Source organism: Myodes glareolus, chromosome 1 (genome assembly GCF_982192425.1).
Source record: "Myodes glareolus chromosome 1, mMyoGla1.1, whole genome shotgun sequence".
NCBI lineage: Eukaryota > Metazoa > Chordata > Mammalia > Rodentia > Cricetidae > Myodes > Myodes glareolus.
Genome location: NC_142026.1, coordinates 17,691,289 through 17,714,283, shown reverse-complemented (window position 1 = coordinate 17,714,283; position 22,995 = coordinate 17,691,289). Strand labels below are relative to the sequence as shown.

Genomic DNA, 22,995 nt, shown 5'->3' with positions numbered 1-22,995 from the left:
ATCAAACTCAGGTCATCAGGTTTGGGTAGTGAATGTCTTTGCTGACTGAGTCATCTCACCAGACCCATATTGTCTTAAAAACAAAATAAACAAATAAACAAAGCAGCTAGAAGGTAATCAAATTGGAACTTTAGAAAACTCCATGGGGGAAAAAAAGAGAAAACTCCATGGCTGACTGGATAAATAAGAGCGGTATCCAAAAGCCATGGAGGAAACTGCTCGGCTTGAGGAAATGGTCTAACTGAAGCAGTTAGGGTGGAAAGAAGTGGTCTGATGTGTACCTCATGGTAGAAACCATGAGGTCGCTGATAAGCTTGAGACAGGAGAGGCTAAGGGACCCTCAAAGCCAATAACAAATGTCAGTGCTTGCAGGGGTGCGGCTGGGGGAAGCAAGGCAACTTCTGACATTCTGTAACAGAGTAGGATAACTATTGGTGGCAACAATGCATTGGCTATTTCAAATTAGCTGATAGGAAAGATTCTGGGCATTCCTAACACAAACACACTATGAATGTCTGAGGTAATAGTTAAGCCAGATATGTGGATCTGTTTATTGCTCACTGCATACATGCATGTACAGGTACTGAAATGTCACACTGTGATATGTGTATGCTGCTATATATTAACTAAAAGAAAACAGATACCAAAGAAAAAATTTTCAAGACAGATTGCAAGAGGAAAAGAAGTTAATGCACAGGAGCGTTTGTGATGTGCAAGTATAGGTCTTGGCCCAGAGATGAGTTAACGCATAAATTCTCACCACCTCCGCTGGGGCAGGTGCCTTTGCCCCTCCCCTTTACCAAACAAGGTAAGCAACTAGCTCAAGGCTATTCAGGCACACGTGCCCAACCATCCCTTATCTTCGGGATGACGCCAGTAGCTGTGATGGAGATGCATTACAAGTTCCTATTCTGGTTTCTTACGCCTCTTGTCTTAGGGTGTGTACTCGCTGGCCCACGTATCTTTCTTGTTCACCACAGAACTGCTTTTCAACAACCCTGAGCCATGAAGACAGAGGCGGTGGACCTGAAAAATACAGGTCAGGAGTGGGTGGACCCAGTGGGAATTCTAGAGAGGAAACTACTATATGGTGGAGAAGACATAGGTCCCGAGCTAAGAGGGGGCTCTTACGCCAGTGTGACGCAAATAGGCATAAGAGCCGGGGGTGGAGATGTCGTCACCGCACGCCTGCAGTTGGCTAAGTCGCCTCAAGAGGGGCCTGTAGACCCCGCCTTGGAGGTGGGTGGGGAGCGGCAGGCTCCGCCTAGGCTCCTCGGCTGACTCCCGCCAGCGTCCCTGAGACTCTGGCTGGAGAGAGAGCTCACGCAGCCGGGAAGGATGCGGCGCCCGCGGCGGCCTGGGGGTCCCGGGGGCTCCGGGGGCCTCCGGCTGCTTGTCTGCCTGCTGCTGCTGAGCGGCCGCCCCGGGGGCTGCAGCGCCATCAGTGCCCACGGTCAGGAGAAAACTTGATGGGGGGAGAGTAGGGGCCGGGAACAGAACTCGGTAGTGGGGGTGGGGGGCGGAGGGGAGCGTCGCAAAGGCAAGAAGCCCAGGTAGACTAGATGTAGCGGGGGGGGGGGGGGCTGCGGGATGAGGAAGATGAGAGACGAGGCAGGGATCCGAAGGAAGATGAAGATGAGGGCGGCTGCAAGTAAAGGGGCGTAGGCCGGGAGGTGGAGCTGGGATACGCAGGCGGGACCTGGGAGAAGTGGGCTCCAGGGAAAACAAGGTTCGGGAGGAGGAATGGGGGTATATGCGAGTCGACGGATTTAGAGGGACTACAGGACCGTGGGAGAGGCCAGAGACGTCGAGGTGGAGACTCGAACTGAAGAATCGGAAGCCGGGAAGGAGGAAGAAAGGTGGAAGAGGCGACCACCCGGCGGCAGGAGCCTGGCCTCAGTCACTCGGCTCCAGCTTCCCTGGAGGATTGGCTGGAGAGCACGGCTCATTTGCTGCGAGTTGGTCACCTATAAGAAGGGGACACGTGGGGGAGGGAGCAGAAGAGAACGAAAAGGGGAAGGTCCTCTCCTTGTCCCCCTCTCCACAACCAGGTCTGGTGCTGACTCACATCTAAGCGGACGGAGTCAGCGCTGACTCACGGGCCCGGGATGGGGGTGGGAAGGTGGCGAGTGGGGGAAGGGGTGCAGCCTCTCCATCTGGCGCCCTCTTTCCCCACCCTGGCTTGGAGGCCAGTGTACGGTACTTCCTGTGAGGCCGAGAGTTAACAAGATAGAGCTGAGGGATGAGATCCTGTGACGACTCCTGGTCTCGTCACCCCTCCCTTGGTAACCTGCTCCCCTACCTACATACTCTTGGCTCCCAGATTCAGCACCACGGACAGCATCAGCGCCGCAAGCCTGGGATAGGCTGCCACGGAATCAAGCACCTGCATCCCTTCCACAGCACGTTGGAGTTTCCGCATCTTCCGAGTTCCAGGCCACTAGAGTCAGGATGTTTTGCGGCATTTGGGAAACTATAGTTTCCTTTTGAATTTAGCCTCAAATTCTCCCACAATAATACATGCTCTCCACCCCCTTCCTGGCATTGCTCCAACTCCCAGTTAAGCAAATTGAGCCTTTTAAAGACTGAAACTAAGATCTTTAAAATTCAAAGCTAGACCTCATACTTCCTCAAGAGTTCTAGGTCGTAGGGCTGGAGAGCTGTCAGCAGTACTTGTTTGCCATTCAAGTATGAGGACCTGAGCTCAGATCTTTAGTACCCATATAAAAAGCCATGCAATGAGATTTATGTCTAACCCCAGGGCTGAAAAAATGGAGACAGACCAATTCCTGGGATGTGCAGGACAAACTCCAGACTCAGTGAGAGACCCAGTCTTGAAAAAATGAAGTGGGCAACAAGTGTGGAAGATACCCAACATTGGCCTCCACACACATGAACACATGCATGAACATACCTAAATTTGTATGCATACACATGCCAGAGAGAGAGAGAGAGAGAGAGAGAGAGAGAGAGAGAGAGAGAGAGAGAGAGAGAGAGAGAGAGAGAGAGGAGAGAGAGAGAGGGGAGAGAGAGAGAGAATTCTAATCCTCTTCCCTGCTATCCTCCCAACTTAAAGCCTTCCTTAGAATAAAATAATGGGCCACATCTGCTTCCCCGTTTTCCCGGGCATCTAGCACTTCTCTGTGTTCTGAGCATCTATCCGCTTTTCCACAGGCTGTCTGTTTGACCGCAGGCTCTGCTCACACCTGGAAGTCTGTATTCAGGGTGAGTAGGGCCCTGGCATAGGATTCAAAGAACAAAGATGGGGAGGGAGAGCCCAGATGTGAGGAGGGCAGAGGAGCAGCGCTCTAAAGCCAGAGAAGGTGGAAAGAACATTGTCCATCTGAAGCCAGGACTTTGGAAGGCCTTCTGCAAAACCCATGACAACAGCACCTTTGTGCTTCTAGATGGCTTGTTTGGACAGTGCCAGGCAGGAGTCGGGCAGGCACGGCCACTTTTGCAAGTCACCTCCCCAGTTCTCCAGCGCTTACAAGGTGTGCTCCGCCAACTCATGTCCCAAGGTGAGGTCTGATTGCTCGAGGAAACAGAGATTGGAGCTTGGTTGGCGGGGAAGTAGGGGTCCACCTCATCCAAAAATTTCTCTTCATACATCTTAATAATTATATTCATTTTTGAAGCCCCACCCTCTTAGATCTTGCTGGATAAAGGTACAGAACAAGAGTAATGATAGGACCCTAGAGATGGGCTGTTCGCATATGAATTATCTAGAGTTACACACAGAAGATCTGCAGCTAAAGTTGCTGGAAATTATTTTTTAGGTTTGTTAGGATTTTGTTTGTTTGTTTGTTTGTTCTGAGACAAGCTCTCTCTGTGTAGCCCAAGACAGCTCCAAAGTTATTATGTAGCCTAGGTTGACCTGGAACTCATGGTGATCCTTCTGCCTTGGCGTTACAAGTACAGGACTGCAGGCATGCACCATTGCATCCATATTAAGACAAATCTTAAGAAGTTTGATGCAACAAGGGCAGGGGTGGTGCACACCTTTAACTCCAGCTCTCGGGAGGCAGAGGCAGGTGGATCTCTGAGTTTGAGGCCAGCCTGGTCTACAAAGTGAGTTCCAGGACAGCCAGGACAGTTACACAGAGAAATTCTGTCTTGGGGGAAATAAAAGAAGTTATTGCTGCAATATATTGCAGTGACAGATGCAAGAGGACACAGGTGAAACATTATTACCTTTTTTTAAAAATATTTATTTATTTATTTACTTATTATGTATACAATATTCTGTCTGTGTGTATGCCTGAAGGCCAGAAGAGGGCACCAGACCTCATTACAGATGGCTGTGAGCCACCATGTGGTTGCTGGGAATTGAACTCAGGACCTTTGGAAGAGCAGGCAGTGCTCTTAACCTCTGAGCCATCTCTCCAGCCCCCGAAACATTATTACCTTAAGTGAAAGAAATAACATCATATTTCTATGCTAAGAGGAATAATTCAGTGGAGAGGAAAAGGATGGAGATAGGAGAGAAATTTGGGAAGAATGCTCTTGAGTATGAAAGAGAGAATGAAATCTAGGGGTCCCTTGGAGGGAACACAGAGAGTTCTGATACATGGAACAGCTGCTTGCAGGTCCCAGAATATGAGTCATGAGTAATCCAGATTATAAATCCGAGCAGGACCTGGGATCCCAGCACTTGGGAGGCTGAGACAGAAGGATCACCATGAGTTCCAGGCCAGCCTGTACTACACAGTGAGACCCTGACTCTAAATAAATAAACCCATAGAAGAAAGAATAGAGGAGAGTGAGATGCTATGCCTCTAGAACGAGTGAGAGATCTTTTCTGAGAGCAGAGCTTCATGGGTAGGGTCAGTCAGAACCTGTGCCCCAAGACAAGGGGATGCTGGCAGGAGCACATGGTGGGAATCACGGTGGAGATGGTCCAAGGGTTCGAAATAGGCATTCGGAGCCCACAAAATGTGTGTTATCCCCACTATACAAAAGACTCAGGCTTAGAATGAAGAAATGCAGAGATAGCAGTGGTGACAGCATTATTAAGAGCTCTTCATGTGGCAGAACTATCACCCAGGATATGTTGTTTATTTATCACAGCAGTCTTAGGAGATACATAGCTCCAGGCGAGAGAGTTGAGGTCCAAAGAGTATTGAGATGAGAGACTGGAAGCTTTTAACAACACCCAAGGCCCCAGCCCTTCAGCAACTAAAGCTGGGTTTCAGCCCAGGCAGTTTGACTCCAAAAGTTGTACCTGAGGGCAGGGATGGGGAGGCGGCTCAGCTCACCCACTGAGTTTCCAATGGCACAGCCCTGCCAAACCCAACTCACTGAGGGAATGGCAAATACTCCCGACCTCCACTCTAGTACTGGGCCCCCAGTCTCAAGTCCTGTCCTTTCTCCTGACAGGATTGTCATGGCATGATGACCTCACCCAGCATGTGATCTCCCAGGAGATGGAACGCATCCCCAGGCTTCATCCCTCAGAGCTCCATCCAAGGGACAGGTAGGTAGTCTTTCTCAACAACTTTAGGCTGTTGGGGCCGGTGATCTGTAACTCTCCTTATAGGCAAGGGGGTGGAGGTGCCAACGTCAGCAGACTGAGACACAGGTAAAAGAGCATTGAGAATGGTCCCTCTAACGTGCTGACATTTCTCAGAAGGGACTGAGTTTATCCTAAAGATCCAGCAAAACAGGACAATAAATAAATACTTTAAAAAGAAACACTGGTATTTGATATTTAAAGTCGTTGTTAAAGACAAACTAGAGGGGCTAGAGAGGTGGATCAGAGGTTGAGAGACTGCTCTTCCAGGGGACCTGAGTTCAGTTCCCAGCAACTGCATGGTGCCCCACAACCATCTATAGTGAGATCTGGTGCCCTCTTCTGCCTTGCAGTTGTATATGCAAGCAGAACACGATATACATAATAAATAAATCTAAAAAAGACAAATTAGAATTTTCTTGGATTTAAGTTGTTCTATTACTGTGTGGGATTGTGTATGGCAGAAAGTGGCGCCTTCTTTCCGTGGTTAGAGCCTCTAAATCAGGGGTTCTCAACCTTCCTGATGCTGTGACCTTTTAATACAATTCCTCATGTTGCAGTACCCCCCAACCATAACATTATCTTCATTGCTACTTCATAACTGCAATTTTACTACTCTTATGGATCGTAATATAAATATCTGTGTCTTCCAATGGTCTTAGGCAACCCTTGTGAAAGGGTCATTCAACCCCCAACGGGTCGTAGCCCAGGGGTTGAGAACTTCTGCTCTAAAGGCAATTCCCAGACAAAAGAAGAATCTGTGGAGCTCAGATGATGATACTGGGACCGATAAGGCAATAGCAGTGGGGCCAGGGCAGTGTTAGTTGTTTGAATATATACTTAGAGAGCTGGGGTGGGGTGGGGAGCACAGGAACAACAATGTAGAGGCATCCTAAAGTCACAGTCTATCTCTGTATGTATGTATGTATGCATGTATGCATGCATGTATGTATGTATGCATGTATGTATGTATGCATGCATGCATGTATGCCCCAGGTGCCTTCCCCAGCACCCACTCTCCCTTTCGTCATCCTCTTGAGCTTCATTAGAATGTGCAAGTGTGTTTTACATACACACATATGTATGCATGCATGTATGCCCCAGATGCCTTCCTCAGCATCCAATCTCCCTTTCATCATCTCCTTGAGCTTCATTAGACTGTGCAAGTGTGTTTTGCATACATGGTTGGGAATGTAGCTCAGAGGTAGAATGTTTGCCTTGCATACACAAGGCCCTGGGTTTGATCCCTAGCTTAATACACACGCACATGCATGCACATACGCACGTGTAAACCCCTGTTCTTTTTTTTTTTAACCAAAGCTGAGGCATATTCACCAAGCCAGAGGGCCTACTCTCACCTCCATGCCCTCTAGCCCGTCTCTCCTCTTCATTTAAGAGGATAAAGCTCTTCTAAACCACAGACTCTGTCCAACCTCAACCTTGTAAAATCTCCACACCCTTGTCTTATACAAACATATAAATTAAGTCTCTCCCTCTCTTTTCCCCCCTCCCTCCCCCTCCCTCCTCCTCCCTCCCTCTCTCCCACTCCTTGTCTCCCTCTTTTCCTCCCCAGGTCTGGTTTGATGCCCAGGAGACCAGGCACTTCCGGGGAGCTACTTTCTCAGGGCAATCCCACTGGCTCCTCTCCTGCTGCCCAGGGGCTCCCTCGGCCTCCAGGGGGTGGGAATGGAGCTGGGATGGGCTCCCCACTGTCCTCTCTGCAGGCTGAGCTGCTGCCCCCTCTCTTGGAACACCTGCTAATGCCCCCACAGCCTCCCCACCCTGCTCTGACTTACGAATCCGCATTGCTACAGCCTTACCTGTTCCACCAGGTGAGCTCTTGACTCTAGCCATGACTCAACCACAGTATCCACTCCTGACTTCAATTCTTACTCACATCTCTGGTTTCTTACAGTTTGGCCCCCGAGATGGCTCCCGGAGCTCAGAGAGCTCCCCAGGGGTGGTTGGTGTTGGCCACCTGCCCAAGGCTGAAGCTCCTGCCCTCTTCAGCAGAAGTGCTTCCAAGGCCATTTTGGGGGCTCACTCTGGCCACTCCTTCGGAGACCTTCCAGGTCCCTCACCCGCTCAGCTTTTCCAGGACTCAGGGCTGCTTTACATGACCCAAGAGTTGCCAGTGCCTGGCAGGGCCAGGGTACCAAGGCTGCCAGAGCAAGGGGGCAGCAGCCGGGCAGAGGACTCTTCAGAGGACTATGAGGAGGAGGTGCTAGGGGGTCATGGGGAGAAGCCCCCTTCCCAAGCAGTACAACCAGGTAAGAGGACCCCCAGCACCCACCTCTCTGTCTATGGTGGCTCCTTCCTGACTGTCCTAGAAGATGTCATTTATTCATTTGTTGTTTTTAACAATTTTTAGATTTATTTATTTATTATGTATACAACATTCTGCCTCCGTGTATGCCCACATGCCACAGGAGGGCGTCAGATCTCATTACAGATGGTTGTGAACCATCATGTGGTTGCTGGGAATTGAACTCAGGACCTCTGGAAGAGCAGCCAGTGCCCGAGCATCTCTCCAGCCCCTAATTATTTTTTTTATAAAGATTTATTTATTTATTATGTATTCAGTGTTCTGCCTGTATGTATCACTGCAGGCCAGAAGAGGGCACCAAATCTCATTACGAATGGTTGTGCGCACACGTGGTTGCTGGGAATTGAATTCGGGACCTTTGGAAGAGCAGGCAAAGCTCTTAACCACTGAGCAATCTCTCCAGCCCCTCATTTGTTTATTTAGTTGTAGTTTTATTTTGTTTTTGTTTGCTTGCTTTCTTTTTTTGAGACAAGGTTTCTCTGTGTTATGGTCCTAGCTGTTCTGGAACTAGCTCTTGTAGATCAGGCTGACCTCAAACTCACAGAGATCCACCTGTCTCTGCCTTCCAAGTGCTGGGAGGCATGTACCAACATCGCCTGGCTATTTGATTTATTTTTAAGAGATCTTGCTATTATTCCAGGCTATTCTTGAACTCATTTTTAGCCCAGGATGGATTCAAACTTGCTTCATTCCTCTTGTCTCAGACTACTGAGTACTGAAATTACAGGCATGAATCACCACACTTGGCATTCTGCCTTTGGTTCGCACATTTAACTGTCTACCGACAAGCTGATGTCCACAGACATTAACTTCATTGAAGGGACAGTGGGGTATGCACCTGCTATACCTCAAGTTACTCAAAGTCTAAGAATGGGAGGGCATCAGTGTCCTAGCATTTAAAGAATTCTTAAATGTGATTGTCCCCTTCCCCAACCATCTATTTGCATCCCGTCAAGGTATCCTACCATTTGCCCTAAGCTCTTTGTCTGGCTCCCAGCAGATGTAACTATGCAGAGATTGACTGCTGTCCTGGCAGGCTACGGGGTAGAGCTGCGTCAGCTGACCCCGGAGCAGCTCTCTACCCTCCTGACCCTGCTGCAGTTACTGCCCAAGGGCACAGGAAGAAATCTTGGTGAGTGTCCTGGCAGGGAGGGAAGAAGCTCCCCGCTGCATGAAGATTTATTGTCCCACTACTCAAGACTGCACGGAGTACAGTTTGTGACCTGGAGGGTCACAAGGAGAGAGTTTTTGGCTTTGTTTTTTCTTGAGATGGGGTCTTGCTGTAGGACAGGCTAACTTAAGAACTCATGATCATAGCTGGGCCAGGTGATTCACGCCTTTGATCCCAGCACTCAGGAGGCAGAGGCAGGCAGATCTCTAAGTTCGAGACCAGCCTGGTCTACAGAGAGAGAAAGTTCCAGGACAGTCAGGGCTACACAAAGAAACTCTGTCTGGAAAAACAAACAACAAAAAAGGACTCACGACCCTTCTGCCTCTGCTTCTAGAGTGTAGAGACTGCAGGTATGGTCTAGCATACCATACCATGCATACCATGGCCTGGCTGAAAAGAGAGTTCTTTTGAAGACAGGGTTATTACCAACACATCCCAGGAAGCAAGAGGGTAGGGTGGGAAGCTGTAGCATTAGACCAGGAAAAGACCAGAGGAAGAGGAAGCTCAAGGTGATGGGGAGATGGAGAGTGGGAGCAGGGGAAAGCATCTGTGTTGTTGACAGGACAGGGGCTCACAGATGGATCATGTCCCAGAGCTGGAGTCCTTTTTCAAGACTCTTGTTCTTCTGTCTCTCCAGGAGGGGCTGTAAATGTCGGAGCTGATGTCAAGAAAGTGAGTTCCCAGCACCTTCCTGCCTCACACATCCTTCTTGGCTGAAATCCGAATGCCAGGGGTCATGGCTGAGAATCTATCCTCTGATCCCTCAGTCTGAGGCCCAGGGACTTCAAATCCTCACCCGTGGCCTCACTTCAAGTTGACACAACCAAAAGCCAGAATTCTTAACCCACTCCCTTTTTACCATGATCCTTTCAGACTCTGATGATTCCTACAGCAGGGACTTTGGTGGGGGCTCCATCCTGTTGCAGCTGCATGATTTTTCCTTTTGTTTTAGATGTTGGCATCTAACATGTCACCACTGAACAAAATCCTAAAAGCCATCGCCTTTCTGTTCATCTTTCCAAATTATCAGGCCTGAAAGCCCCCCCCCATTCCAGCCTCTCCTTGTGAATTTACACATCACATTTCCCTCATTCAATCCTTTAATCGTTCATTCATCCATTTGATTCGCACTCCTTGGATGGGTTCTCTGTGCCCATTGTATGGGATTTAAGGGGTAGAAAGCTAAATAGTTTCTAAATTCCTCTGTCAAAGAGTTTAGAGCCCCGAAAGAGTGGCCCTCCCGTACCCAGCCCCGAGCCCTTCCACTCTAGAGGTTGCACCTGCATCCTGTCTTGTAACAGGCAACAGAAGAACAGATGCAGAAAGAGAACACAGCAGAACCTCGGCCCCCCACCCCCTTGCTTCCTGGATATCCCACTGCCAGCCCCACCTCCAATGAAGTTCAGCAGGCACTGAGCCCTGGCATCCCTGAGCCCCCCCAAACAGCCGGTCCTCCTGGAGTCTCATCTGTCCTGCTAGAGAAGAAAAGTCCCTCGAGCCAGAGCCAGACCACAGCGGTGGGACAGCCTTCAGCTCGACCGTCAGCCGAGGAATACGGCTATATAGTCACTGACCAGAAGTAAGCATTGCAATCAGGGAAAACCTTCCTGTCCCAGAGGGGTTGGGCTGGCCTATTTGGCAGGAAGCAGAGAGAAGGAATCCAGCTTTCATTAAAATAATAATAATAAAAAAAGGTTCTGTGCCTCTGGAGGTGGCCTATTTCACTAAAGCCTCTGAGAATCCCCTTCCTCCCTCTGCCTGCCCCTCTCCTGCAGACCCTTGAGCTTGGTGGCTGGAGTAAAACTGCTAGAGATTCTGGCTGAGCATGTGCACATGTCCTCGGGCAGCTTCATCAACATCAGGTGGGACCGCCATCCCTGTGGGACAGCGCAGGGGTCTAGAAAGTAGCCTGAGTGAGTTGGTGCTGAAGGGGTCAGGCAGGGAGACGCTGCCAACTTGTCCAAGCACGACAGCTCCATGGGGCCCTGCTGCTAGCCCGATCCTGAATCTGCCTGTCGTCAGACACGCTCGTGGGAATCCCTGATCCCCGGTGCTGGCCTCTGGCCGGGATCCCAGGTGGGTCAGGTAGTAACAGACCTCCTATTTGGCAGTGTGGTGGGACCAGCCGTCACCTTCCGAATCCGGCACAATGAGCAGAATCTGTCTTTGGCAGACGTGACTCGGCAAGCTGGTAAATACCATCCTATCCTCAGGCCCAGGCTGAACCTGACCCCCAGCTGCGATTCCCAGGCCTGTGATAATGCTTCCTTAAAATATTTCCAGCCTGTATGGGGCTAGAAAGAGGTTGACGTGATTCCTTCCTGCAGGGCTGGTGAAGTCTGAACTGGAAGCGAAGACAGGGCTCCAGATTCTGCAGACAGGGGTAGGACAGGTAAGCACTAACTGTAGGCGCTGGCTTTGCACACTAGAGAGGGAGGGAAGGACTGGAGAACTCAAAGGGTTGAAAGTTCTTTCGGTTCTCCAACCTCCCTTCCCTGGCAGCCCCTCTGTGCAGTTCTCATTTTGACCAGCAGATGGCGAAGTGACCCTTTCCTGGAAGACCATTCTTTTTCTTTCTTTCTTTCTTTCTTTCTTTCTTTCTTTCTTTCTTTCTTTCTTTCTTTCTTTCTTTCTTTCTTTCTTTCTTTCTTTCTTCCTTCCTTCCTTCCTTCCTTCCTTCCTTCCTTCCTTCCTTTCTTTCTTTCTTTTTCTTCTTTTGTGTGTGGGTGGCGGTTTCAAGACAGGGTTTCTCTGTGTAGCTTTGGAGCCTGTCCTGGAACTCGCTCTATAGACCAGGCTGGCCTCAGACTCGCAAAGATCTGCTTGTCTCTGCCTCTTGAGCGCTGGGATTAAAGCCGCCCCTCCGAAGGATCATTCTTGATGGCTAGACCGTCACTTTCATACCGACATCTCTTTTTCTTTTTGTATATGGAAATTCTTCTAGAGGCACTTGAGTTGGTCCATTGGGGGTTGGGAAGGAGGCTGCATATCCTTCTGCTTCTAACCTGCATGCCCCTGATGTCATAGCTTTGTCCCTAGAGGTGGCCTAAGGAGTCAGGGACCGGTCCCCCCTGCTGCCATGCCCCTGACTCTGGTTTCGTTCCCACAGAGGGAGGAGGCAGCTGCAGTCCTTCCCCGACAAGCCCACGGCATATCTCCCATGCGCTCAGTGCTGCTTACTCTGGTGGCCCTGGCAGGTGTCGCTGGACTGCTAGTGGCATTGGCAGTGGCCCTGTGTCTGCGCCACCATTCGAGACAGCGGGATAAGGAGCGCCTGGCCGCGCTGGGGCCTGAGGGGGCCCATGGTGACACCACTTTTGAGTACCAGGTGTGCAGGTTCATGAAGGGAAGGAAGTACAGGGGCTTGAGAGACTCGGTCTTGTATGGGGGGAAGGTGGGGGCAGAATCGGAAGGGGGTGTTGCGATGTACTTTTTGAGTGAATAAGAGGTGGGAATAGCCAGTGCCTGAGATTCCTTTCAAGGCTACGATTCTGGGATTCTACTTTGTGATACCTGAGGTTGTCATAAGCACCAAATGGAACACCAAAGAAGAAGGGACAAAGACAGATCTTGTTCACCCCATCGATCAGAGACAAGCCTAAGGCTCCAGACTTGAATTCAAGGCCTTGTCTGTCTGTCTGTCGGTCGGTCTGTCTGTCTGTCTGTCTGTTTTGAGCACTGGGAACTGAGCTCTGGGCCTCATTCATGTTGTGCAATCATTTCTACCCACACTGACCACTGAGCTGCAGCCCCACAGCCCTGTTGAAGGATTTCTAGGGAATCCCGGCCTCACCCAATGCTCCTTCTACAGGACCTGTGTCGCCAGCACATGGCCACAAAGTCCCTGTTCAACCGGGCAGAGGGTCAGCCAGAGCCTTCTAGGGTGAGCAGTGTGTCCTCCCAGTTCAGTGATGCAGCCCAGGCCAGCCCCAGTTCCCACAGCAGCACCCCATCTTGGTGTGAGGAGCCTGCCCAGGCCAACATGGACATCTCCACAGGACACATGATTCTGGTCAGGAATGGACCCAGGCCCAAAGTGGGGAGGGGACAGGCTGGCAGGAGAGGCAGGATGAGCCAGAGCCAGGTGGTGGTACCCCTACAGGCATACATGGAGGACCATCTTCGAAACCGCGACCGGTTGGCCAAGGAGTGGCAGGCCCTGTGTGCCTACCAGGCAGAGCCAAACACCTGCACCACTGCCCAGGGCGAGGGCAACATCAAGAAGAACCGCCATCCTGACTTCCTGCCCTGTAAGTGAGCAGCGGGCTAGCCTGGCCCCGACCTCGGCTAGGAGCAATTCGGGGCTGTGGGGAGGTGGCGGGGCTCCTGGTCCAGGCGGAGTGGCAGAGGCCTAGTGGCAGAGGCCTGGTGCCAGAAGGCTGTTTGGGGGTTCTGCGCAGATGACCACGCCCGCGTCAAACTGAAAGTGGAGAGCAGTCCTTCTCGGAGTGATTACATCAATGCCAGCCCCATCGTAAGTGGCTCTGACTTTCACCTTCACCTTGTTCCGTCTGCGGTGCCCCTCTTTACTCCGGCCCTGTAGTAATTGTAGAGCCTGGGTCTTCGTATTAAAATAGAGACTTCTCAGCCTTCCCCAGACCTTGGGCCACTCCTGACGCACCTTCCCTCCAAGCTGGCCCTTCCTATTCTGGTTCATGACATGCCCTCCATATCCTCAGATCGAGCATGACCCTCGGATGCCAGCCTACATAGCCACACAGGGACCGCTGTCCCATACCATCGCGGACTTCTGGCAGGTGCATTCTTGGAGGGGGATTTTCTAGGAACCAGGGCCAGGGAGGCTAGAGGGCCACTTACCTGGGCGGGTCTCTGTCCTTAGATGGTGTGGGAGAGTGGCTGCACCGTCATTGTCATGCTGACCCCATTAGTGGAGGACGGTGTCAAACAGTGCGACCGATACTGGCCAGACGAAGGATCCTCCCTCTACCACGTCTATGAGGTCAGCAGGACCCCCACAGTAAGGGGACAAAGAGAGTGGGGAAGATGGATGGCACTCTAGTATTTTATATACAAATGTGTGTATAGATACATACATACACACATATCACACAAGCATGAATATTTGTGTGTTCTGTCTAGTATCAAAAGGTATTTGTAGGGACTTTGATAAAGCTCAGAGCCATGAGTATCTAAGACAGGGAAAATAAATATCCAAAGACTGAAATTCAGACCACCTTTAACATCCTGAAGGAGTTAGCATCTGGACTGCTTGGGAAGCAGAAGGGTGGGGCCGGGAGAGGAGCGCGTACTGTGCGCTCAGACCGGTGGGGTACATGGCAGGTGAACCTGGTGTCAGAGCACATCTGGTGCGAGGACTTCCTGGTGCGGAGCTTCTACCTTAAGAACGTGCAGACCCAGGAGACGCGCACGCTCACTCAGTTCCACTTCCTCAGCTGGCCGGCAGAGGGCACTCCGGCCTCTACCCGGCCGCTGCTGGACTTCCGCAGGTGAGCAGGCTGCAAGCGCCACCCGGATCTTCCTGGTATCCCTGGTCTGACCTGGAGCCTCGTCCTTGACCTCTGTCCCTTTCACCAGCCTCTCATCCCCAAACCAGTACTGGCCATGCCACCCCAGCCTGGTGCGCTTCTCACACCCACTTTCTCCCAGAGCCTCTCCACCAGCTGACTCCTTTGCGGACTTCCCTGGAGACCAGGACCCCATTTTTAGTTCCCTTCTCCCACCGGCTCCTGCTCTGATTCCTCCCTCCTGTCTCTTGCCTTGTCCTTCTGGCCCTCAGCTCTGTGCTCACTTACCCTTCCTCTCTCATCCAGCTTTCATCCTCATCTTTCTTCCCGTCTTTTTGCCTGGTTTTTATCTCTCTCTTCCTTTCTTCCTTTCCCATCACTGTCCCCTCGTTCTGTCTGTCTCTGTCTGTCTCTGTCTCTCTGTCTCTCTGTCTCTGTCTCTCTGTGTGTGTGTGTGTGTGTGAGAGAGAGAGAGAGAGAGAGAGAGAGAGAGCTGCCGATATTCTTCAGTCGAACAGCCACAAAGCTGGTCATTAGCAGGGGTGGCAACCACCTAGACAGAAGAAACAGGCAGACAGGCCTGAGAAGGGACTATGCCAAAGGCTGCTTGGAGAACTGGGGCAGGAATTTAGAAAGAGACCCCAGCTGTTCAGGGGGTCAGGTGAGATGGCACACACCTGTAACCCCAGCTGTGCAGGAGTCCAGGTGAGATGGCACACACCTGTAACCCCACCTGTGCAGGGGGTCAGGTGAGATGGCACACACCTGTAACCCCAGCTGTGCAGGAGTCCAGGTGAGATGGCACACACCTGTAACCCCACCTGTGCAGGGGGTCAGGTGAGATGGCACACACCTGTAACCCCAGCTGTGCAGGAGTCCAGGTGAGATGGCACACACCTGTAACCCCACCTGTGCAGGGGGTCAGGTGAGATGGCACACACCTGTAACCCCAGCTGTGCAGGAGTCCAGGTGAGATGGCACACACCTGTAACCCTACCTGTGCAGGGGGTCAGGTGAGATGGCACACACCTGTAACCCCAGCTGTGCAGGAGTCCAGGTGAGATGGCACACACCTGTAACCCCAGCTGTGCAGGGGGTCAGGTGAGACGGCACACACCTGTAACCCCAGCTGTGCAGGAGTCCAGGTGAGATGGCACACACCTGTAACCCCAGATGTGCAGGAGGTCAGGTGAGATGGCACACACCTGTAACCCCAGCTGTGCAGGAGGTCAGGTGAGACGGCCCACACCTGTAATCTCAGCTGTGCAGGGGGCTGAGGAAGAAGGTCTGCAAGTTCAAGGCCAGTCCCGGCATCTTAGGGAGACCTTGTCTCATAAATAAAAGAAAGAAAAAGGGTTAGGGATGTAACTCAGTGGTTGAGAACTTTCTGAGCACACAAAAAATCCTTATCACTGAATAATTTTTATTATTATTTATTATTATAAATAATACAAGTTTTGTTTGGGTTCAGGGATAGAGTATGAGTGAGGCCTTGGTTTGACCCCCATATCTACAAAAAAAATAAACTAGCGAAGTCCCCAACAGAGTCACTGTGGGGTCACTGCATAGATTTTTTTTTTTTTAGGCCATACAGATAAGCTAAACAGTCCCTGAGGTTTACACCAGAACTGTATAAATTCAGCTGGCATGTGACAGCTAGAGCAAAGTAATTGTTGTGAACGAATGCATTTTGATGACCTGACCTCAGGGCTAGTGTGGACTACAAACCTGGGTGGAAAGGGAATGGCTTTCGTAACTGCGGAGCGAGCAGAGCTGACCTGAACGTTCCCAGAACAACTTGTTGACATTCCTCCACCTCACTACGTCTTATGGACTGGGCCTTGGTATGCAAGTTCTTTATGTAGGCTATCTATCCCATGGCATTTTGTAAGAATCCTAAAAAAGCCAGGCAGTGGTGGCTCACGTCATTAATCCCAGCACTTGGGAGGCAGAGGTAGGTAGATCTCTGAGTTTGAAGCTAGCGTGGCCTATAAAGTGAGTTCCAGGACAGCCAGGGCGACACAGGGAAACCCTGTGTTAAAAAACTGAACCCCCCAAAAAAAATCCTAAAAAAAAAAAATTCCCATTGTTATCTCTCATCTCCCATTTTATAGCTGAAAACTGAGAAGTTAAATCCTTATTCCAGGCTCGCAGTTTGAGCACATGGCTTCTGAGTGACAAAGCAAGCCCAGCGCCACCCACAGCAGCTTTCACCCTTTCTCCAGCTCACTTCCGGCTCTGTGTGTGCCACAAGGCCACAGAGGGAGAAAGGCGGCCTGTGAGCTCACACTGGCGTGTGATTAGCGCATCCTCCTCCTGGCTGGCCTTTTCTGATCTTCACACCCCACTTCTCATTGCAGGAAGGTGAACAAGTGTTACAGAGGGCGGTCCTGCCCCATCATCGTGCACTGCAGGTGGGTCGGGTCCTGCCGCGCGCGCACACACACACACACACACACACACACACACACGAATGTCAGCACACAGCACTGGAAATGTTTACTCTTTGGCCCTTTCTGTGGAGAGCTGGAGAACAAATGCCTAACCCCCAGACTGGAAAGGGCCATTCCCATCCTATCCTGCTGCCTCCACTAAAAACTGAGCCATGGCTGTACTTTCCAGTTGTCCACATGCCAGGGCTCACAGGCCTGCCACTCACCATGGATTACTAATGCTCTTCCCGGGCCAACTCTAATAATCAACCAATGTTCTCGCTCCAACCCCCATGTCTGCTCCCTTCCTGCCCCGTCAGAGCTAAGCCTGTCTGTCACCAACCCCTATTTCAGTGACGGCGCGGGGAGGACAGGCACCTACATCCTTATTGACATGGTACTGAATCGCATGGCAAAAGGTAAGGTCTGTTCCCACAGCACCCGCAGCCCCTGGTCCCTCATGGCTCCCCAGTACCCAGTGGGTCTAAGACCCCACTAGGGAGCATGTGGTCACATCTCTAAGCTTTGCCAAAGATGCCCAGGTTTTATGGGACTTGTTCTCCCCTGGACACGCCTTTAAGCACCCCCTACTCCACCCTGTCCCCAGGAGTGAAGGAGATCGACATTGCTGCCACCCTGGAGCATGTCCGTGACCAGAGGCCTGGCCTTGTCCGCTCTAAGGTGATGGTACCTCCCTGTCTTTCCCTAGTCGCTTCCCTTCCCAAGCACTCTCTTCATGGCCACCATGAAGACACCAATAACAGTCTGCCCCTCCTGCCTCCCCCAAGAAGCCTCCTCCCTTCCAAATTCCCAGCACCCTCCACCCCTGCCATGTCCCCTCGGGCAGACTCAGAGGCGAGGTTTCTCCTGACCCTTCTGCCACTGGCCTTGCACAGGATCAGTTTGAGTTTGCGCTGACAGCCGTGGCAGAGGAGGTGAATGCCATCCTTAAGGCCCTGCCCCAGTGAGCCCCCCCGGGCACCTCAGTGGGCATCCTGGCCTCTGCTCCTCCTGCCTGTGTGAGCATTCGTGCACCAACTCTTCAGTCTCCACCCACCTGCCATCTTGACCCATCTTGGGCACGGTAGCCCCTCCCAGCCCAGCGTGGAAAGAAGTGGGGCGCAAAGGGGCGGATCTACCCGGCTTCTTACAAGCTAGAACCAAGGCAGTCCGTGGGAGACAGACAGCAGGCAGGGGAGGAATGGACATCAGCAAGTGTGCCCGAGCCCCATCCTACCTGAGTCTCTGTCTCCGCCTCCCCATGTCTGGATGTCCCCCACTCCCACCAGCCTGCAGTGTATAGACAGAGCAGGATGAGAAAGCCCCAGCGCCCCCAGCCCTGCTACCACTGGCTTGCCACCTTGACCCTGCTCAGCCTTCTCCCTCTAGCACAAGAGAACATTTCTAGAAAAATCTACTTTTGTATCGACGTAAATAAAGTTAGTGTGTTGTCTGTGCGGCTGCAACGTGGACCCCTTTGCAGTTCTGTCTGCTGAGCTCCCAGGCTCCAGCTGTAGTGTCTCTCTGAGCTGTCTCCCTGGAGACACCGAAAGTGGAGGGCCACAGGTGACACCGGCTGCAGAGGCGCCATGACTGTCCTTGGTTTGAGAAGCGCCTGATAACACGACTTCTAGGCGGCTAGCGGGTTCCAAGGTACCATGTACGTATTTGTATGTATTAGTTTTATCTTCACATAACCATGAACAATGGCACCTCCTATACAGAGTACAGTGTGGCTAGCCCAAGCTATAAAACTTGACATGGTGGAGTCGGGATTCAAACCTTGGTCAGCTGGGTCTTCATATAGCCTTTCCTCCCTGTTCTTAGAATGCTGCCTCGTGCCTTCAGCCTCAGGAATGACATTTTGTCACACAGGGCTGTGGGGACCATCTACCTACTGCCTGCCACATCTCAGGGGATAGCTACTACAGCCAATTCTGCCAGTGTGGTGGTGGGGCAAGCCCCCCTGGGGGGAAGGACACTTTTTCTCTTTCACCTTATCCTCCCCTCAGCCCATCACCTTTAGGGTGGACCTTGTGCCTCCCCCCAACCCAGGACCCCTCACCTGTATGTCATAAGAAACCTCAGACAGTAATTCCAGATACAAAAAAGAGCTGAGATGAGCCTGGGGCCTGGGGCCACTCGCTCATGTTGGAGTTCAGATAAAAACACAGGGAATTCTGAATGCTGGAGCTAAGAAACAAAACCTCACCCCAGCGTCTGTGCTCTGCTGGGGCTCAGCTCCCGTGTCCTACATGGCAAAGGCTCCAAGTGGGCAAAGCATCATTCTGCATGCCCCAGCAGAGGCTCGGGATGGGGCTTGGGCTTCGAGAAGTTGGCGAGGCCCTTTGGCCCCTGAAGATGAAGCTGCCGGTAATTTGCAGGGCCATATCCCCTTGGAGAAAAGCACAGAGGTGCTGGTTCTGTGGCTGGTTCCTTCATCCCTGGACCTGGGCACTGAGGGGTTCCTGGTTCCTTCATCCCTGGGCCTGGGCACTGAGCAGGATGGCATTCCACATGCTCCTGGTTCACACCCCTGGAGGGACTGAGTCTAGGACCCTTGGGTGCTGTTTAAAACCATCAGGGGTTGTCACTGGTGGTTACACCTTTAACCCCAGCAATCGGGAAGCAAAGACAGGTGGATCCCCATGATTTTGAGCTATATGGAGAAACTGTCTTGAAAACACACACACACACACCCAAATCAGGTGTCACCGTCTGTTCTCGGTGAGTTCCCATGCTTTCAATCAAGTCTTAACTCAGCCTGGGCCTTGCTGTACTGCAGAGAACTGGGAACTAGGTCCCCTGACCAGAGGGAACCTCAGGGTCAAGCTAGTTGTGGGGCCCTGGAAGTGAGGACCACACACCACACTCGGGGAGGACCACCGATCGAGGCTCGTCCCTCCAGCTATTCGGCACAGGGGAAGGCATGAGGTCTGAAGTGTCACCTCATCGTCCCAGAGGGTCCCTCTTAGGCAGTCTTGGAAAGGAGGCACGCAGGGCACCAAGCTCTCAAATTTCAGCTTTATTAGCTTCCATTTTCCCTGAGTCTGAGCTCAGTTCATCTGGCTTTGACCGGCCTCAGAGGCTCGGTGTTACAGGGGCTGGCCGCAGCCTGTTCCACCAATCCCCTCACTGGCCGTGGACTCCCCAGGCAGGAGGACAGGTGGCTCACGGGGGATGGATGATGGTAAGAAAGAATGGGCAGCAAGGTCAGAGGCCAAAGAAAGCCGTTCAAGCGGTATGTCCAACACTTCCTCTGCATGCCAATCTTCGCCATACACACTCCAGCCAAGACAGCCTCCTCTCCCACGCTCTGCCAGCCCACAGCCATCAGCCTTCCAGGACCACGCCATACCTGCTCAGGCCACTGTCCCACTAACTTAGTCCTGGAACCCCAGGTTGCCCAAGGGAAACAACCTTCCAGAGGCTACAGGACTCGACTGTGCTCACTCCAAGCTGGGTCTAGCAAGAGGTATCAGAACTATGGTTCTGGTCTTTTCTCCTTCTTCCACAATTCTCACCACCCCTTCCAGAGACAAGATGAAAGATGAGATCTCCCCATTCAGATTGGCAGGCTAGCTAGGGTTGGAACTACATATCCCAAGAAGCCCAGCTTTATAATCAAGCACCACTTCCCCTGGGATAAGAACTATCAGAAACGAGGCCAGGGTGCATTGCACTCTGGGACTTGTAATCCGCAAGAGACAGCACTAAGCACCCAGGGGAGAGAGTTCAGAGGCTAAGAAGACTATGGGTGCCTCCCACTCAGTCCCCACCCACCACCCAGGCCCCAGCCCTACACTCAGCGTAAGTAGGGGAGAGGGATGTAGTGTTCCCTCCTAGCCCACTGGGGAGGGCGCTGTCCTGGTGGAACGGCAGCAACTCTGTATCCAGGGTATCCAGCTCAGAACACATCTGGGGAGAGAGCAGGGGTGGGTGACAGGAGAGGGGAGTCAGCTGCAAGCAGATGGGGGGGTGGAGCCGAGCATGCACACCTAGGCCAAGCCCTGTGTTCGAATGCATGATAGACAAGTAGTAGGGATGTAGTCCCCCACCTAGGCCTCCCACTGGGTCACCCTGGCCCTATCCCACCTCTCCAAGGATAGCCAGCCTCACCTCTGCCTAGTCCTGTGGCCAGGGCAGGCTGAGGCAGCAAGGAGAAGGGAAGAGGAGTTGACTCTGGTGGAGACTCTGGAGGGCTGAGAGGCTTCCACCCCACCTAGCTAGCCTCCCCAGAAGATCTCATGGCCCCACTGGCCCCAGCATCTTCCTTGGGCACACTGAAGCTTCAGAGAGGAGGAGAAGGAGGAGGAGGAGGAGGAGGAGGAGGGAGTCCTAGCCAAGCAGCAGTGAAAGCAAGCGATGCAGCCACAGGGAGTTGCGGAGTGTGGAGCAGGAGAGCAGCACCAGGGGGGAAACAGAGACGGTGACAGGTGAGGACTCGGTTCTGCGCAGAGACCAGGAGGCCTGCAGCTGGGTAAGGACAGCAGAGGCTCCGCTCGGCCTGCGCTGCTCCCCAGGGGACGCCAGGCCAAGGCCTCTTTCCTTGATAGCATCAACAACACAGATGGCAGCAGAAGACGTGGGCACAAAAGACCCAACCCCAAACCACTAATGCCCCTCAGCAGTGCCAGATCCAGCCAGTGCCTCTGGGCTCCACAGGCCCTTTCGTGGCCCCCGATACCCCCAATCCCGGGCTTTGCCCAGGGATTTATCAGCCCCAAACAGAGCATAACAAATGCCTGGTCCATGCTGTAGGATGATGGGCCTGGGAAGGAAACTTGAGGAGGGACAGAGTTTGGGATCCTATAACTCAGGCCACACTCAATTTTGGACGCCCCACAGTGAGCTGGACTCTGGGTCAGAACCTGAATCAGGTCAGGCTCAGCCTGGTTTTCAGAGAATGAGGCATCGAGAGGCCTTCTCCTCTGAAGGGCTGGGTTTGGTTGCCTCGCCCCTCGCCCCCTTATGCGTGCCTCCCATATCAAGGTCTTGGGGCTGGGCCCTGGATTGCCCCTGCCAGCCTTGCTGTGCCCCCCGCCCACCTGCGGGCTTCTGCCCAGCTGCTTCCATCTCTGATAGGCTGTAGGCCATGGCAAGCTGCAGGTCCTCGTCCTCAGAAAGGTCGCTGTCAGTGGGACGGGAAACAGCGGTCGGCCGGACCTGTGTGCCCCCCAACCTGGAGGTGCCTGAAGGTTGCTGCTCACGGCGGCTCAGCTCCAAGCCTAGTGCCAGATCATCTGGGACACCTGCGAGAGTCACAGCCACCATCAGGTCCCAGACCCAAGCTGGAATGTCATGCTGGACCACCTCACAGAGCCTCTCTCTGGAGCTAACACACATACACACACATATACACACGTTAGGTTACAAGGTTATTTAGCGTCCCGGGTTGGGACCACCTCGCAGAGCCTCTCTCTGGAACTAAAACACACACACACACACACACACACACACACACGTTAGGTTACAAGGTTATTTAGCATCCTGGGTTGGGACCACCTCACAGAGCCTCTCTCTGGAACTAACACACACACATACATACACACACACACACACACACACACACGTTAGGTTACAAGGTTATTTAGCGTACCCGGTTGCGGCTCTGTCAGCTCAGGCAGAGTGTTCAGACTCCCTGTGCCTACCTTGTCTATGACACGGGGATGAGGAGACTGTCTACACATGCAGACTGTCCCAGGGACTAAGCATGCTAACCCACAACAATTGCTTGTCACCGTGCTCAGTGCTGGCAGGTAAGTGGCTAGCCACAGTCACAGTCCTTGGAGAAAGAGCTTCACTTTAGGAAGCCTGAGTTTGATCCTGGGCTGGTGCTGTAGCCCAGCACGCACAAGGCCCTGTCTTCATACTCCAGTGCCTGTACACACACCACACACCTGCATTCACACCCCCCCCCACACACACACACATACACCCTATACCTGATCTTGATTCTTGGCTTAATTTATCGTTTTTGTATGGTAGGCAGTGGTCTTGAGCTAGAGGCTACTTACAAGTGAGGGCCGTTTAAACATGGTTCAGTTCAGGACCCTCAAATAAAAACT

General features: G+C 52.3%; 2 protein-coding genes across 11 annotated transcripts in view; one reads left to right on the top strand and one right to left on the bottom strand.

Annotated features, from left to right (window-relative positions):
* The first annotated feature begins 990 nt into the window (after positions 1 to 990).
* Positions 991 to 18,393, top strand: Ptprn (protein tyrosine phosphatase receptor type N). 5 transcript variants are annotated; one of them, XM_087904604.1, is made up of 23 exons: positions 991 to 1,039; positions 3,175 to 3,225; positions 3,408 to 3,521; positions 5,380 to 5,476; positions 7,086 to 7,344; positions 7,428 to 7,782; positions 8,836 to 8,970; positions 9,647 to 9,681; positions 10,311 to 10,588; positions 10,785 to 10,871; positions 11,121 to 11,200; positions 11,337 to 11,401; positions 12,119 to 12,337; positions 12,821 to 13,021; positions 13,112 to 13,259; positions 13,410 to 13,483; positions 13,689 to 13,766; positions 13,850 to 13,969; positions 14,311 to 14,477; positions 16,856 to 16,909; positions 17,282 to 17,346; positions 17,535 to 17,608; positions 17,824 to 18,393. In XM_087904604.1, exons 1-23 carry the CDS (start codon positions 1,006 to 1,008, stop codon positions 17,893 to 17,895), a joined length of 2,862 nt encoding a protein of 953 aa, XP_087760730.1. In that variant the 5' UTR covers positions 991 to 1,005; the 3' UTR covers positions 17,896 to 18,393. The 5 variants fall into 5 exon arrangements, with proteins under 5 accessions (XP_087760730.1, XP_087760722.1, XP_087760712.1 ...); XM_087904596.1 differs by lacking the exon at positions 991 to 1,039 and adding an exon at positions 1,283 to 1,453 and having other exon boundaries at positions 8,839 to 8,970; XM_087904586.1 differs by lacking the exon at positions 991 to 1,039 and adding an exon at positions 1,283 to 1,453.
* Positions 18,394 to 19,937: 1,544 nt separating this feature from the next.
* Dnajb2 (DnaJ heat shock protein family (Hsp40) member B2) overlaps positions 19,938 to 22,995 on the bottom strand; it is a 9,230-nt gene continuing 6,172 nt past the window's right edge. For 2 of the 6 annotated variants that reach the window (XM_087904611.1, XM_087904605.1), the window contains 3 exons: positions 21,976 to 22,179; positions 21,047 to 21,074; positions 19,938 to 20,845 (listed from right to left, as the gene is read on the bottom strand). In XM_087904611.1, the coding sequence (XP_087760737.1) occupies positions 20,770 to 20,845; positions 21,047 to 21,074; positions 21,976 to 22,179 (308 nt within the window). In that variant the 3' untranslated portion in view covers positions 19,938 to 20,769. Of the gene's footprint in view, positions 22,180 to 22,995 lie in introns of all 6 variants that reach the window. The other 4 variants (XM_087904607.1, XM_087904608.1, XR_015737492.1 and 1 more) reach the window with 3 other exon arrangements.